Consider the following 18,041-nt stretch of genomic DNA (forward strand, 5'->3'; position numbering starts at 1 on the left):
TACACCACAATGCAAAGCCAAGATCTATTTCTTGCCATGCAAGTATGATTTGGACCCTGGCTCTTGGATGTCAATGTATTATAGTTGACAGTACAAGTCCCAAACTCTGACTTTTTTAGCCTCAACTAGACCATGTGTGGTTCACTGACTGTGTTCTTTAGGCATTGCCACAATGGACTTGATACAGTTCCTTTTCTGGAGGTTACACTGAAAGAAATTTCAGACTAGCATGCTCTCCTGTGATCTGTTCTCCCAAGCTATTTTGGAGGTTCTAGCAAGGGAGCAAAGCTACTCGTATACCCTTGACCTAGGAAGGGTCCTCCTCTATTGGGAATGGTCGTCCTCTTTGACCGAGCGTGCAGCTTCGGGAGGGACACACAGGGAGCACGGTGAGGGAGGAAGGGGACATCTGCCTAGCCAGCCAGATCAGCCGAATCAACCCTGGCGATCAATGTGGTGACAGATGTCACAGCCAGATCTCCCTCACATCCTCCCAAGCTCTTTTAAACCAAAGGCACACACAACTCCCAAAGGAAATTAATGACTAAGTTCTATCAGACAGAAGCCTAAGTCTGGAATTATGAAGAAAACAATTAACTTTGTAGGTAGCTGGTTCTATAAAAGATGAAATTACACATAAGAGATGCATACAATTCATATCAAACCCAAACACTTATTATCTCAAAAGGAAGCCCATTAATTTGTTTTGTATCACTGGGTGAGGCCCCTCCCCAAAGCAATAATTAATATTACTCATTACATCAACATCTCCAAGTCTAAAAGCGCTTACTAAAATACCTATAAAACAATTCCAAGCTTCACCACACAATATATATATGACTTACTGTCCTTCTAATGACAATCTTTATAGATTAAGTGACTCATTCCACTCCTAGTTTGACAAGCTGTGGTGGTCAGGGAGCAGGATCCTATCATGCCTTAAATATACTTCCATGTTCAAGTAATTTATGAAATTTAAGGTATTTCATAACCAATGTCAGAGGAAACCTACCTCACATCAGACGTAAGAATCACCTCAAAATGTGTTAAGAAGGAGGGAGAAAGAAAAAAGGGTCAAGAAAGACTATCATAAATGGGGTGAATGTGATCAAAGCATATTATATGAATGTTGTATCACAATGAAACCCTTTTGTACAATTAAAATATGCTAATTTTAAAAAAATGGATAAGAAACCTAAATGTAAGCTCTAACACTATAAAATTCTTAGGAGAAAACAAGAATAAATAATCATGATCTTGGATTATGCAACAGTTTCTTATATATGACACCAAAAGTATAAGCAAAAACAAGAAAAAAAATTACATAATTTATACTTCATCAAAATTAAAAACTTTTGTGCTTCAAAAAGTACCATCAAGCTGGGTGCAATGGCTCATGCCTATAATCCTAGCTACTCAGGAGGCAGAAATCAGGAGGATTGTGGTTCCAAGCCAGCCCAAACAAAATAATCATGAGACACTTTCTTGAAAATATCCAACACAAAACAGGGCTGGCAGGGTGGCTCAAATGATAGAGAACCTGCCTAGCAAGTGTGAGACCATGAGTTTAAACCCCAGTTCTGCCAAAGAGCAACAACAAAGAATATGGGCCTTTTGAAAAGCGCTATTTCTATTGTCCAAATTTAAGCGGAGGGCAGGGGAACAGTCTATTATATATTCCAATGAGGGCTGAGCAGCTACAGAATTTCTAAGGAAAATTCTTTCTCAAAAAGCCCTGGGATGCTTTTGTCAAGCCTGCAGACAAGTTTACAACGAACAGTTCTGGCTACATTCTGAATATGCAAGTAAAAAATTTTTATAAAAGTGCTTATTTCGTCTGATGCAAGCTAAGCATTTCTCATTTTTCTCTGAGTTATTCCAAATGAAGGTGGTCAGATTACATTGGCATCCCAGAATGCCAGACTCGAAGAAGTACTCTTGAAGGTGGTTGGACTGTTATTTCATTCACAATATCGTAGTATGGCTTCAAACCTTGTCAAGGTATGTGAGGGTGACTTGTAGTCACTTCACCTTTAACATTCCTTCATGGTAAATCCTGAAACGGTGTGAAATTCCAAATTTGAAAAGACTATTACAGTATACAATTTTCCCTATGAAATGAACACAAAAATCACCTAGGCAACAATAAAATGGTGCCCGTGCAGATGCTAGGCTCTTGTGTAAGCCAACTCACTTCTAAGCAGAGGTCAGATGCACTATTAGAAGAGTTAGAGATTTATATCTCAGTAAAATTAAAAATTACTACATGTCATAAACCCATAATCATCTGAGAACACTCAAAGATCCTAGGTGCTAAATCCTCAAATTCCAAGATCTACTGTAATGTGAATCTTCATGTAACGGAAGGGTAAGCAGCAGTCCTTCAGCATCTTCAGGGGATTTGGAACCCCTGCAGATACCAAAGTCTTTGAATACTAAGTCCCTTATGCAAAATAGCATAGTATTTGCATGTAACCCATGTGCACCCTCCTGCAAGCTTTAAATCATCTCTAGATTACTTAATAACACCTAGTATAATGAAAATGCTATGTAAATAGTTTTTATATTATATTGCTTACAGAATAAAGTATACATGTTCAGTTAACTTTTTTCCTGAATATTTTCAATTTGTGGTGGATTGAATCAACAGATGTTTGAAGGCTGTCATATATATTTTCTTTTCTTTTTTGGGGGGGAGTACCTGGGTTTGAACTCAGGGCCTCACACTTACTAGGCAGGCAGTCTACCACTTGAGCCACTCCACCTGCCCTATTTTTGTTGGGTATTTTTGAAATAAGGTCTTCCACACCATTTGCTCACTCTGGCTTCAAATTGTGATTTTCCCGATTTCTGCCTCCTGAGTAGGTAGGACACAGGCATGAGCCATCTGTGACCCGCTGGACATATCCTTGGGCCACACGCAATTCCACTACAGTGCATATTTAAACATTTTAGAAAATAGGGATTTAATTTAAATATTGACCAGGACTATAAGTTATTAGTTCAAACTCTGGTTCCACCAAAAAAAAAAAGAAAAAAGACAGAAAGAAAACAAACAAAAAAACCCTATACTGTAAGAACTTTTGTAAATGTTACATTGTACCCCCAGTACAACAATAATAAAAGTTAAAAAAATGAGATTCATAAGAATTTTATAATACACACTCATATCTGATTTTCTAGAACACTAAACACTTCTCTGTGTCTTATTCAGATTCATTCACTATAATTTTAATTTTAAGGACTTCTTTTTTTTTTTTTCCTTTTTTGGAGGTTCTGGTGTTTGAACTCCGGGTCTCACACTTGCTAGGCAGGTGCTCTACCATTTGAGCCACCCCACCAGCCATGCTTTTTTGTGTTACATAGACCCACTAAATCAGAATCTGTGTGTGGACAGATTCCTAGGTGGTTAGTGTACAGTTAAGTTGAAGAAGCACCACTATCATAAGATGTGAACTATCTACGCTTAGTCAACTTTGCCTGGCTTCAATGAGTAAAATTCTTTTTTTCTTTTCTTTTTTTTTTTTTTGTGGCAGCACTATGGTTTGAGTTCAGGGCCTCACGCTTGCTAGGCAGGCATTCTACTGCTTAAGCCACTTCCACCAGCCCTTTTTTGTGTTGGAAAATTTTGAGATAGGGTCTCATGAACTATTTGCCTGGGCTGGCCTTGAACCACAAACCTCCTGATCTCTACCTGCTCAGTAGCTAGGATGACAGGTGAAGGTCATGCAGTGCCAGACTTTAAGGGCTTTTTCAAAGCCAAATCCTAGAAAGCCATTACGTAGCAGCAGCAAAAGGGGAGGGGGGAAGAAAACAAAAACAAAATAACTGATATAAGAGCTCAGAACTTGCCATAAGGGAAAGGAGGAAAAAGTAAAGTAGGGTGCTTCATACATGCAAAATGAGTCATAGGATGCTTTACATCTATATTTTTAACTATAGATTCTAAATTCTATAGAAAGTTGCATGTTGAATTGTTGCAAAAATCTTCCAGAGGTTCCAAAGGAGTGTCATCAAGAGGTATGGTACGAATATTGGAAAATAACTCTAGGGACCCATGTGGGTGATACAGTTCAGGTAAAGTTGCATGTCTCTGTCCTTTGCCTCTATTACTGGATCCCTAGGACCACTATATGTTCCCACCGCTCTGTACTCTCTTCCCTCTGGGCAGCATTTCTCATGTTCAAGGACAATAGTACCCTGTTGTCCTCTCAGTACGGGACCACTATAGCAGTGGGCATGGTAGAGTTCATGTCAGGACAGCAGGAACACTGCCTGGTGAGTCAGACTTGGTATTTAGATCCTCAGAAGACCACTTGAGTAAGATGTATTCCTTGATAGAGAGGAGAGATTGATGGTCAGGCCAAAAGCTGGGAATAAAAGTGGGGAGACCAGCTGAGTGCCAGTGACTTACACCTGTAATCCTAGCTACTCAGGAGGCAGAGATCAAGAGGATCACAGTTTGAAGCAAGCCCAGGTAAACAGTTTATGAAACCCTATCTTGAACACCCAACACAAATAAGGTCTGGTGGAGTGGCTCAAGCAGTAGAGCACCTGCCTAGCAGGTGTGAGGCCCTGTGTTCAAACCCCAGTACTGCCATAAAAAAAAGTTTAGAACTCTCTTCAACTTCATGCATCTTCATCTAGACTCTGTATTTGTTACTTAGTCTTATTTCCTTCCAATTAGAGAGAGTGAAATATCACTTATTCAAGTCTAGCACCTTAATCTACAGTCTTAGTCTGTTTTCTGTGTTACAGCACAGATTGGATAAACTATAAACAATAGAAGTTTATTTGGCCTGTGGTTCTGGAGGCTGGGAACTCCAAGAGCCCAGAGGCCATGGCCTTTATTTTATTTATTTATTTATTTTTTTGGAACTAGGGTTTGAACTCAGGGCCTAACCTTGAGCCCTTGTGGTTTTTTTTTTTTTTTTTTTTTGAGATAGGGTCTCAAAAACTATCTGCCTGGGCTGGCTTTGTATCGAGATCCTCCTGATGTCTGCCTCGTGAGTAGCTGGGATTACAGGTGTGAGCCCCCAGTGCCTGGTTAAGGACCTTCTTGATATGTCATAATATGGAAAGACATTATGTGGTGAGGAAATATGGGTGGTGAGGAGGGAGAGAGGTGGAGAATGAGCTTATCCTTTTTATAAAGAGTCCACTCCTGTGATAACTAACCAAATCCCATGACCTCAGCATTAATCCATTTCTTAGGGCATAGCCTGCATAACCTAATCTCCTCTTAAAGGTCCTATCTCATACTACCACAATGCCAATTTTTTTTTTTTTGTAGTTAAACCCTTTAATGCTTTCATTCTTATTCACAATCAGTCCAGCTGCTAGTCAGTGGTAGCAGGATTTACCATGCCAAGTTCTGGCAGCTGCAGTACTAGGTATTGTGCCTGCAAGTCATTAAAAAAACAAAACAAAACAAAACAAAAAACAAACAAACCAAAAAAACAAAGTGAAAGAATGCCTTTTCCCTTCAGAACAAAAGAAAAAAATTTTAAAATGAGAATTTATACACTAAAGTTTCATCAACTTGCAAACGAATATCATGTAACAAATGGCTTAAAGTAGTCTATCAAAAAACTGGGGAGATTTTTATTTCATAGTGAGTCAGCAAGGCATTTTGTCCACAATGCCAATTAAATCCCAACATGAGTTTTGGAAGGACACTCAAACTATAGCACCTGTGCTCTTGATCTATGCCCATCATCCCAGTCAACATTCATCAAAAATGAACCTAGCAGAGAATCCTTCTCCTAGTTCTTCCTTCTTCAAATGCCCCCCACTCTCCTGTGTTTCTTTCTTTCTTTTTTTTTCACTCTTTACCCTACAGGTCCTGTGAATATGGTCAAAACTTCCTTATTTAAAAACAATAGCAAATCCAGAAAACATACCCTCCTTTATTTCTCTGTCACCTTTCAGCCACTACTAGAATTGTATGATTGAGAAAGAACAGTTTAGTGGTTTCATTTGGCCTAAGAAGAGAGATGTAAAGGCCTAAGAAGAGAGAGTCTAGATGAAGATGTAAAGGAATTGGGGGTACAAGAAAGACAATGGTTAAGACTGCCAATTATGAGGGTTCAGTCTGGGCAGGAAAGAAAATTAGACTATGAGAATACTGTAATAGGTTAGGATAGCATAGCTATATTCAGAAATTGAAGACCTGGATAAATCAAAGTGGTAGTGGGAGAAAGGTTTAAAAGAATGAGACAGATTAAAACAAAGGCTACAGCCAAAGGATTAGATATTAAAGCTTAAAATTCCCTATGAAGAACAATTATTGGTGAATGATACAGGGTGTAGCCAAATATAAACAATGTCTCTAGAAATAAGGAGGTCAAGAAGGCTGACTTGCAGGATCATAGTTTGGGCAAATGCATATGTAAACATTCTCTTTACTGAAACAGGAGCAAGTCTGACAGTAAAGACAAGGAGATCTGTTTTAGACTGTATCAAATTTGTGGTTTCTGTAAGTTGTCCCTGTGGAAACATCTTCGAAGCAACTAAATATAAATATTTTATGTTCATGAAAGAGATTTGGACTACAGAGTGGATTTCAGAGATATTATCCCTGAATGGAAATCAAAGCCAAATGAAACAGATCACTTAGGAGCAGTGGTTTTTGTTTTATGAATGAATGAAACTTCTTTATCTCTTTGGCTCTACATAATTTTTTTCTTGTTGGCTAATGGTCCTGATTTTGGTTGAACTTGTTTCCCATCTTCTTTCCAAAAGACTTATTGGAGTGTCTCCATTATGCCAGCTGTTGGGCATACAATAGTTAAAAGCCCAACCTGCCCTCACCCTTTCACTGCTTCTCTAAATTCTCACTACCTACCTTCAACTCTTGATTAGAGTATGAAATCTTTCTTCACCTGGAATACAAATTTTCTAAGGGCAGAGACCAGTGCTTATGCTCAGCTATATTTACAGAGACTAAACACGCACGAAACAAAGAAGAGTCTCTAACAACATGTGTTAAATTAATGAATGAAAAAGAACAGTGACATACAGGGTTGACTAAGCCCTTATAAGCCCATGTAACAAATAGCACAGAAGTTATTGCTGCTAGTTAGATTCTCAATTGGTTAATTAAACCAAGCCAGGAAGAAAACCCCCCAAAAACCAGGGCTATCAGAAAATAACAATGACTGTACCTTAACCCACTTAGGATGACTATCAAAAGCAAAACAAAAACTAATAAACGGGGCTCTGTGGTCTACCTCAAAGTCAGCATGATACCCAAGACTGCCAAAAACCAAAAACCAAAAACCAAAATACCCTAAGGGGGTGGGGGGGATCTGAAACAGTTAAGTTTTGGTGTATTTTACCAGTTAAAAAAAAATTTTTAGCTGAGTACCATTGGCTAACACAAGTAATCCTAGCTATGTAGGCGGCAGAGATCAGGAGGATTGTGGTTGGAGGCCAGCCTGGACAAATTGTTTGTGAGCGCTCGTCTTGAAAATACTCAACATTAAAGAGGATTAGAGGAGTAGAGTAAGTGGTAGAGCACCTGCCAAGCAAGCAAGAGGCCCTGAGTTCAAACCCCAGTATCATCATCAGAAAAAAAAAAAGTTTTTTTTAAACCCTATGACTGATTAACAAAGGCAGGAGGATCACCAATTTAAAAGTTCAGCCATGGCAAAACCAAAATTTTTTTAAAAATTAAAACTGAAAAAAATTTTTTAATTAAAAAATAAAACGGCAGGTAATTTGTAACCCCAGATGGCGGGGCCAGAACAGCTTGATCATCAGGGTTTGGGAACAGGGAGCCCACCATGGACATGGCAAGGAAGGGCAGCCCCCAGCTTGCGCAAAGGAGAAGTTGCAGGTTAAAGTGGGTCAAGCAGCAGGCCAGGTCGCCGGTGCGCATGCGCGCAGCCAGTCCGCTAGCAGGCCTTTTCAGCGTGCCCGGAAGTGACGCAGTTAACGCGGAGACAAGTTCCGGGAAGGTCTGAGCAAGCGAGCAGGACCAGGTTTGGGGTCCTCCAACCGCTATGAGCTGCACGATTGAGAAGATCCTGACGGACGCCAAGACCCTGCTGGAGAGGCTGCGGGAACACGATGCGGCCGCCGAGTCTCTGGTGGACCAGTCAGCGGCGCTGCACCGGCGGGTGGCCGCTATGCGGGAGGCGGGGACCGCGCTTCCGGACCAGGTCAGGCGGAGGGTGCGAGGCCAGTGCACTCGGTGTGGGCACCTTGAGGGGAGGATCTCAGCCTGAGTTTGTGCCCGCCCTCAGGGGGCGGGTCACGATCCTGTCCCGGTGCTCTGACTCCTGCCAGTTGTGTTGAGGCTGCCACTGTTGTTTACCGCGCCCTTTGTCTCTGTCCAGTGTCAACAGGATGCATCCGACGTGAAGGACATGTCCAAATACAAACCTCACATTCTGCTGTCCCAAGAGAACACACAGATTAGAGACTTGCAGCAGGAAAACAGAGGTTAGTCAGACCTTTTTCATATCCGGTAATATAAAGTTCTTGCAAAATTGCTGTAACAGTTTACAAAAGTGCACATCCTCTATTTCCAGATCAGTATTATATGTATTTTTGTTTTCTTGCAGTACTGGAGTTGAACCCAGAGCCTTGCACATGCTAGGCAAGTGCTCTACACCTCCAGCCCATCCAGATCAATACTTTCGATAGTTCTCCAGTAACTGTAAAATTAATCACATTACCCTTTTTAAAGTCATCTGACAGATAATGTTTTTATATGTACACATACAAACTGATTCTGTATTTATATACATGTTACATGCTTATATATATAAAAACACAATTAGTTAATGACCATATATGTGTGTGTGTGTATGATAAATGTGTATAGTCACATATATACCATATATATATGTATATGGTATACACACATTTATCAAAGAGGTACTTAGCTGAATCATTGTATGGCTTTTCTAAAGCATCTCAGAAGCCTTAACAAAGGAGTTAATATTCTCAAGAGCTAAAATGTAATATTTCAGTACTAATTAGGGTAAAAACTGAAGTTAAGATTAGTTTTGCTTATGTTCCTGTACAAAGTGGAAGAGCAGAATTTTATCCTAAGGGTATATTCTTAGGGTAGATAGTGATAGTGGTAAATAGTTGTATATCAGTTTACAGCTTTCACATCCATCATTGCACTATATTCTCATATCTTCATTTTGAGGTGGTAGACAAACCAAGTATTTACCCAGTGCAGTTAAGAAATAAGATGAAAGAAGGTAAAAGATTTGCTTCTGTGTATTAAACAAGTGAGCATAGAACTGAACTCAAGCCCGTGTCTTCTGATTGTGCATCACATGATATTTCTACAACTTTGAATTTAGAGTAGCTCATGCAGTGTCATAAAACTCCAACAGTTAAGAGTTGAGAGGCTAGGAGTGTGGCTCATGTGGTAGAGTGCTTACTTAGCAAGTTTGGCTGTGAGATCTATCGCTCAGACATCACTGCCAAGGTGTTTTACTCTTTTGTTAGAGCTGTGGGTTTCCTTGGAGGAACACCAGGATGCCTTGGAACTCATCATGAGCAAGTACCGGAAACAGATGTTACAGTTAATGGTTGCTAAAAAAGCAGTGGATGCTGAGCCAGTCCTGAAAGCTCACCAGTCTCACTCTGCAGTAAGAATGCTAACAAATAAATTCTAAATGAACTGACTTGAACTCTTGAGATCATTTTACTTTGTCTACTTAGTTTTGTTTTTGTTTTTGGGGGGTTGTTTTGGTTTTTTTTTTTTTTGTTTTTGGAAAAGTAAGTATGTTTTTCTTTCACTGTTTAACTTGCTATGGCTTTGTAATAACATGAATAGAAAAAGGGATGAAAGGATGCTCAGATCCTTCATGAGTAAGACTGAAGTTCTTCTCTCCCTCACCAAGATCTCTTTTTCAAGATGTTAATTAGTATTTGGGAGGCTAAGGCCACAAGATCACTAGTTTGAGGCCAGTCTGGGTTATGTATTGAGTTCTTTTCCATCAAACATAACACCATTTAGTGTTGAAGGTACTTACTAAACACCTGGTTAGTTATTACTTGTACATTTTACTAAACTGGTAGGTTCATGGTTGTAAGGAATATGAATGGATATTTTGTCAGTAACATACTTCCTGGAACGTAGCAGGCAGTCAGTAAATCTTCATTAAATTAATTATACTATGTTATTAGGAAAAAATTTAAACAACATAGTTTCTACACTTTGCTTTGCTTATGATTTAATTTGGGAGTTTGTATAGTGTTTCTAGTTGTCATTGTACATCCACATGTACTCTGCATCATCGAATCCTGGATTCATAGATTGGTACAGTGAAATGTGAAAGACAAGCTTCAGTGTAGATTCCATTGAATGCATATTTATTGACTTAAAAGTTTTGGGGACTAAGGATATTTTAAGTATTTGAATGGCTTTCATCTGAAAGAGAAAAGTTAATTTTATTTTCTGTGATCCAGAGGAGAAAACTTGAAGGAGATAGGCGTTTAGCTCAAATAGAAATACTTCCTAAGAGATATGCCCAAAAACAAAGTGCAACTTGCACTGTGGTAAGCTTCCTATCAATAAAATTATTCAAATTTAAGATAAATAGCCACTTAGATATACTGTCCAACCAAATGGTAGTAGTTAACTTTTTTTTTTTTTGAGACAGGGTCTTACTGTGTAGCCCAGACTGACTTCAAATCCTCCATTCTCCTGCCTCAGCCTCCTGAGTGCTGGAATTAAAGCACTCCACACTTTGGGAATTTTAGCCAAGCCACCACACTTGGCTAAAATTGATCTTTCAAAAATGGAAATTGTGAATACTACAAGTATACTTATATTATTTATGGGTCAGATGTTAGTATAATTTCTACAGTCTGGATTAAATGAACTTTTTTCCCTATTAACATTTTTATTTTTTCAAGATAGCAGGTTTTTTTAAATGAGCTTTTAAAAAATCATAATGCACAGGTTGCCCTGTCTTCATATTTGTACAAAAGATAAATTTTCACCTTATTTTCATAGGAAATCGAGAGTCAGATTGACAGAATCTGTGAAATGGGAGAAGTGATGAGGAAGGCAGTTCAGGTGGATGATGATCAGTTTTGTAAGATTCAGGAAAAACTAGCCCAATTAGAGGTAAGATTATTGTTACTTAGATTCTCAACTTTTCACAAAACATGTATTGATGTTTTATGTTATTTTACTTTATTTTTTGAGATAGGGTCTTACCACATAGCCCAGGCTCACCTGGAACTCTCAAGCCTCCTGCCTCTCCATCACATGTGCAGGTTGTATTGATGTTTTCTGTGTGATTCTGATTTAAAATTAAAATTCCTCCTCCATACCCTTTTGAAGAAAGGAAGTATAGTAAGCAGCAATCAGTGACAATGTCAACCATGTATTGACTGGAAGGTGAGATATTATCATATTGGGAGGTTTTATGTGAGCTGAAATCCCTCATCTGTCATAATGGGAAGTCAAATAGTATCTAATACTGATTACCAGGAAATAGCAGTATAGGAGATTATTTACAATTATGGAAGTGAATATCAAAAGAAATAGATAAAAGTGTTAACAGTTAGACCTGGTGGTGCACACTTGTAATCCCACTCAGGAGGCTGGAAGATGATGAGTTCCAAGGCTATATAATGAGACCATTTCCAAAAAGAAAGAAGTGTTAACAAAGCCAAGGAACTGTTATTTGTTTTATAAGCCTAACATTCTTATTTTTTCAAAACTATTTTCATTAAAATAGGAAGATAGTATAAAAGAAAGGCCTATAATAATAGTGTAGCCATCAAATTATTAAGGATAAACATTTCAGCAGGTGGTTTGAGTGCTTGTTACAAGGTGCTGTCATGGACCCTTTGAGAGGAAAAGTCTAGCGGAAGGACCAAGACTACTACTTACATTATGTGAAGTGGTATGTAAGTGCTAGAAGAAAGATACAAAGTACTGAGGGACGCACTTTCTGTGGTAGAAGATTTATGGACCATGGGCTTTGACCTCTTGGGGAACTGGAAATGCTGTTGTTACCAGAATCTCCTGCAGAGAATAAAAATGAAGGGTACAAGCTACCTTATCTAGAAATCTAAGGGAGTGGCAGTAAGTAGAAATTAAGAGTTAATTAAATGACACAGAAACCTTACCTAAACTACCTCTGATTTACCTGTTATGGAAACTGCCCAAAGAAAATACGGGACAAGTTTTACTTATTACATGAAATGGAAAAAACATGGCCAGCTGATTCAGGTGCCAGCAGTACCATATCTCAGGTTGACTGGATGTGGTCAAGTTTTGTGAGCCACAGTGTCCTCATCTTAAATATAATCTGTATGTAGGTAATGATATCTAGCCTACAAATTGATACAAGGTAAAATGTATAATGTGCTCACATTGTACGTGGCTATGTGCTCAGTACATGGTTTCTTTTCCTCCTTTTTTATCCATTCTCTAAAACTGCTGTACTTCTAGGAAAGGAAACTAATTAATATTAGGAATTTAGAAAATAGTAAAACTTGTGGGAACAATGGAGAATATGACAAACAGTAAATTCTTCAAGCAGAGTAGGACCAGTGTTTTTCTTTATAGTCCTGACACTTGGTATATACAGTACGGCTAGGCACAGTGGCTCATACCTAGAATTTTAGCTACTCATGAGATCAGGAGGATTGCAGTTTCAGACCAGCGCAGACAGAAAGTAGGGAGACACCAATAAAAAAGCTCAGCATGGTGGCACATGCCTGTCACTCCAACTGTATGGAAGGTATAAATAGGATCACAGTCCAGGCCTGCCCACAAATAATGTGAGTCCCTATCCAAAAAATAACTAAGTGCACAAAGCATTGGGAGCATGGCTCAAGTGGTAGAGCACCTGCCTTGCAAGTGCAGAGGCCTTGAGTTCAAACCCCAGGACCACCAAACAAAAAGAGAAAAGAAAAATTACTCATAAAATGTTAAATGAATAAATAAATAGTACTTTAGAAACTCAGCTAGTGTTTTTTTTTTGTTCCCTTAAAACTTTAAAGTATGTTTTCTGTTCTGACATAATTTGACAATAAGTATACAGAAAATAAACATACACCTTTTTTTTTTCCAGCTTGAAAATAAGGAACTTCGAGAATTACTGTCCATCAGCAGTGAGTCTCTTCAGGTCAGAAAGGAAAACTCAGTGGACACTGCTTCTCAGCCCATCAAATAACTGAACTTCTGAATGATGGCTGAAGATTGTCAATCGGAAAGGAAGTGGTTATCTTTGCATTTGAGTATTGTCCATTCACTGTCTTGCCTCAGACTTGATTTAGTTTGTTTAAAGGTATTGGGTGGCAGTTTAGAACTCCCAGGTCAATGAAGTCTGTCAACAAAACAATTTTAGGATGTAATAGTGAGAATATATACTGAGTCTCACCATTCCTTTCTCCAAGAGATTACTTTTAATTTTCATTTCTGGGACCTCAATTTATATAAACTGTGTATTTGGTATAAAATGTGTTTTTTTTTTTTTTCCTTTTGTCAAAAGTAATATGATGCCACAGAACTAGATTGGTAGATTCTCTGCTTTGTAATGCCATTCACCTGTGAAGTTCAGATTCTCTCTGGTGCTAGGAGTTGGCACTTTGTGGTCAGGTGTCTTTGCTCTTAAATTGAGAGAACTCATTGCTAGTCCCCAGGAAACATACTTGAAAATAAGTGAACTGTTTTGTTCTTCAGGAATTTTTGTTTCCCACTGATAGTATAGTTATATCATTCAAAGAATGTTGAGGAACTTGCCCTGCATATGTGCAAACACACATGTGCACTTAGATCAAATGCCAAAAGAAGCTATTATTTATTTGATTAAATATAGTCAATTCTCAATTTTGTCCTAGTATGAAATCTTCAACTTAAGTAGTTTACCTAGTGAGCATATCATAGGTGTATCCACATAATAGTTCTAAGGTACTATATCTATTTATAGATAACTGTTATAGTTAAAATTTACCACTTAATTGGATGTGTCATTACTAGCACTAGTAATGGTTTTTAGATACTTTTTTTTTTTAATATGGAAGCATTTTTATTACCTAAAGAAAGTTACTATATTTAGAATGCTTTGTGGGCAACAAAGAAACATCGAGATTTAAATGCTGGATAGCAACTAAATGCTGGATAGCAACTCACACATCAATTCTTTCACCTATCTCAGTTTACTAACATTTCAAATTTATAAATTATATCCTATCAACTATCTATAAAGTTTGCCCCAAAACAGCTGAAAGAACAAATGTTAAGTTTGTCAATATTTTCCACCAACATTAAATACCATACTGCATGAGAGAAAAACAATATTAAAAAGTTATTTGCTAGTGCTTTGTGTGACTCAGAATTTCTTTTGTACTCCAAAGAACTAACTCCAGTTAAAACAACAAACTCTGTCCAGGATGTTCTGAAAACATCTGATCCCAGTAATATCACAGGACTCTGCCTGAGCAGTGGGCATTGACGAACAGGTTTGTATCATTTCAGAATTTGTCAAACTTCTATCCCATGTCCTATAGAAAATTTGACTGAAAAATAGTTCTCCCAAGTGTAAGCATTTTTGGTGTCATTTCCCAAGAGTAACTAAACTGTTATTCTAGCTGTTTGCCTTGAAAAATGCCCGAAAGTGCCCTAAGTATGTCCCACCCAGCCATTTAGGAGGCAACTATCCAATACCATTTGCCAGCTGTCATGGCCAGGTTTCACTGAAAATGATAGTTATTAAATAGTCCTTTAAGGTATAGCATGGTGTCTTTTTATCTGTCTTATGTTCTTTTAGAGCTCTTTAGGAAGTTCCTTACATCTCAAGTATCAGGAAATATCTATATGTTAACTTTTCCATTTGAAAAGAGTATAAACAGCTCTCAGTGCCTGCCAGAATTCTGGCTGGTGTTAATACTATGGAGGTAATATAGTTAGAAAATTAGATGGAGGAGGAATGCTCTTCACTTTGAGTGGATGCTCTTTTGCAGTGGATGGAGGAATTTGATGGATGTGCAAAATTTTAGGAGGGCTGGTGGAGTGGTTCAAGTGGTAAAGCACCTCCCTAAGCAAATGTGAGAACCTGAGTTCAAACCCCAGGGCTGCAAAAAAAAAAACAAAAATTTTAGTGGGAAATTATCTTCCCTAATAAAAGTCTTTTTGAGAAGATTAGCTTATTTTACTCAGTTTTAGGAAGCACTGGGCTTTCACACACACAGAGTAACCTTATCAAGTAGTCACAACAAAGGTTTCATAAGTGGTTTGTAATTACCACAACATATCCAGCAGTGAAACTTTACAAATAGTAATTAGGTATTAATTACAGCAGTACCTTGTGCAACCACTGAAGGTCTATTTCAGTGTTCCTTAAAATATGGCTCACTGACCTATTGAAATAGAAATTGAAGGATGAGACCCAAGAATTTGTATTTTAATAATCATTCCAGATAATGTCTAAGGATATAGTTTAAGAATATGGATGTTAGTGTGCAAAAACACTTCAGAAGTTGGAAAATGGAAAAAAAAAGTCTAGGAAGGGGAAATAAACAAGTGTATATACAATGCAGTATGGTCTGTATATAGAGGAAAGACAGTTTAAACTTGATAATCCAGTAGCAATGATGTCTAGGAGGGGAACTGGAAAACCTTGATATCACAGAAGTAAAGTATGAGTAGTATTCCCAGCAATGACCACTATTTAATGAGTGTTTTCTGTGTCAGGTACTGATATATAAGCTCCATTTCAACTGTACCTCATTTTATGATTGCTCAGACACAAGGAGGTTGTTATTTGTCCAAACTGGAACCAAGATTCAAACCCAGGTTCTTAAATACATTCTTAATCACAAAGTTAACATGCCTTTAAATGCCAAACACTGCAGTTTGTGGTTCTCCCCACTTCCCTTTCTCACCAGTTGGGGCTTGAATTTAGGGGCTAGGCAGGGCCATGCCCCTAGCTGAGTTTGTGGTTTTTGATTAGCAAAACCTATTTTTATTAATAGGGCAAAAGAAAGATCACAGTTGATACATTAGGAAATATCATGATAAATGGGAGTCAACTAATGAGATATAATCGTTATTACCTGTTTTCTAGAATGGCATAGTTGAGAGTATTATGCTTGTAATTAAAAAGAACAATGCTTAATCATTGGTTCTTATATAAGGAAATGGTGCAATTCTGTCTTTCCAGTCTGCCTGCCTCCTGAATAAAGGCTTTCATTCTTTATTCTATTTTCTTGTGGTTGCTACAAGGTCTCAGCTGTGTGAATGTCATGCCCATGCTGGAAGCAGGGGAAAGGAATAGGAAATGGCCTACTCCAGCTATATTATATATCTCCTTTTATGAGAAAGGCGGAGCTTCTCTAGAAATTCCAAATGGACTTCCTCTTGCCCTGTCTGCCTGACCTGTTAAGTGGTCACTTCTAATTGCAAATGAGGCCAAATATATAGCTATCCCAAATAAAATTAGTAGTCTGTTAGCAAGGAGAAATTATATTGAGAAAATTGTCTTAAGTGTTACATTGTCAAGTCCTTTTACCTTGAATATCCTTTTTAGCAAGCTTAAGTTATTTGAAGAAATGTGTTTATGTTGAATAGCTAAGAAAACAGGCTGTGGCAGAAATCTGTCATTTTCTTTTTTGGCTGCCCAGTGTTGTAATTCCTAGGTATAAGGATTCCCTCACCTAAATGATACAGAGCCTTCCTCCCTCCTAAACAACTAAAAAGTGCCAGAAAAGAGCTTTCTTTAGCTCCTTTGCAGCTAAAGAAGATACATCTGCCTTAAATTTTAAAGTTAGCGTTACAACAAAATAGGGAACCATACAGAATTCATAGAACAGCAGCAAAAGTGATTTTTTTCTATTAATTTTATCATTTTTACATTTACTCACATGTGTATACATTGTTTGGGCCACCTCTTCCCCCAAAAAATGATTTTTTTTTTTAGTGGCATTAATTTCAGTCTTCAGTGTCAGCAGAGTCAGTTTTGCAAACTACAGTGACCACTCAACAGCAGACTTCACTGAAACAATCCTCTGATGACATTAGAGATTGTGTAAGTTCTAATTTTCATTTTCTGGCTGGCCAAGAGATCTTGAGAAATACTTTTATTAAAATCATTTTTTGTGCTGAATGTGGTGGTGTATGCTTGTAATCCTAGCAACGTCACAGGCAGAGGCAGAAGGATCACCAAGTTCAAGCGTGCCTGGGCTCCATGGGGAGTTCCAGGCCAGCCTTTAGCTGCATAGTAAGACCCTATCTCAGTTTAAGAAAAAATATACTTTGTTAAAATTAACCTGAATTGCCTATAACTAAGAATGCTGACAAAATGAGCATAGTTTTACAAACAGCTGTGCACGTACAAAAATTTTGTTCACTATAAATTTGTACTTATATTTTCAGGTAATATTTGACATTTACAAAAGGGTAAATGTGCCATACAAATCATCAAGCATAATAGTTCATCACCTAATTTAAGAAATTAAAATATTAGCAGTGCTGGGGCTGACAGTATAGCTCAGTGATGAGTGTTGCCTGGAATGTTTCCTTGTTCAATCCCAAAAATAAAATATTACCAGTGTTTTGCATTTATCTATCTGAGCTCCTGTCTCTTCCTAACACTTCTCTGCTCCACCCTCCCCCCAACAGTTTAATCACAGGTTTAAAAAAAGACTGAAAATATATGTGTTCCTAATGTGACTTATTTTTCAGTTTTGTTCCCTTGTGGACTTTATAGAAATGTTACACCATATTAGTAGTCTAGGGATTTGATTGTTTTTTTCACTCAAGTTTCTAAGAGTCATACATTTTGTTCTTTATATTTCATTGTGTGATTATACAGTACATTCTTAAATACATATGTATGGGCTGGAGGTATAGCTCAATGGTAGAATGCATACCCAGCATGCCTAAGGCCCTGAGTTCAATCCAACACACACATACAAAAAAAAAGTAATAAAATACATCTTTAAAAAATTCGGGTTAATAATCAGACTTTTCAGTTCTCCCTCCAGCTACTTCATTTATATTAACCACATTCAAAATAAGAATTCATATTTCATGTTTTGCAGTTATT

The 18,041-nt window shown here is 37.8% G+C and overlaps 1 protein-coding gene across 1 annotated transcript; it reads left to right on the top strand.

Moving 5' to 3' along the window:
* Positions 1-7,931: 7,931 nt before the first annotated feature.
* Sike1 (suppressor of IKBKE 1) lies at positions 7,932-16,193 on the top strand. The gene is made up of 5 exons (XM_020178931.2): positions 7,932-8,165; positions 8,343-8,448; positions 9,475-9,617; positions 10,991-11,104; positions 13,068-16,193. Exons 1-5 carry the CDS (start codon positions 8,007-8,009, stop codon positions 13,167-13,169), a joined length of 624 nt encoding a protein of 207 aa, XP_020034520.1. The 5' UTR covers positions 7,932-8,006; the 3' UTR covers positions 13,170-16,193.
* Positions 16,194-18,041: the final 1,848 nt, after the last annotated feature.

This window comes from Castor canadensis, chromosome 12 (genome assembly GCF_047511655.1).
Source record: "Castor canadensis chromosome 12, mCasCan1.hap1v2, whole genome shotgun sequence".
NCBI lineage: Eukaryota > Metazoa > Chordata > Mammalia > Rodentia > Castoridae > Castor > Castor canadensis.

Excerpts from the sequence above, each read along its gene's own strand:
- Sike1 (XM_020178931.2), top strand. The coding sequence starts at position 8,007 with ATGAGCTGCACGATTGAGAAGATCCTGACGGACGCCAAGACCCTGCTG. Across the intron at positions 9,618-10,990 it reads CTCACCAGTCTCACTCTGCA|GAAATCGAGAGTCAGATTGA; the intron begins GTAAGAATGCTA and ends TTATTTTCATAG. Across the intron at positions 11,105-13,067 it reads AAAAACTAGCCCAATTAGAG|CTTGAAAATAAGGAACTTCG; the intron begins GTAAGATTATTG and ends TTTTTTTTCCAG.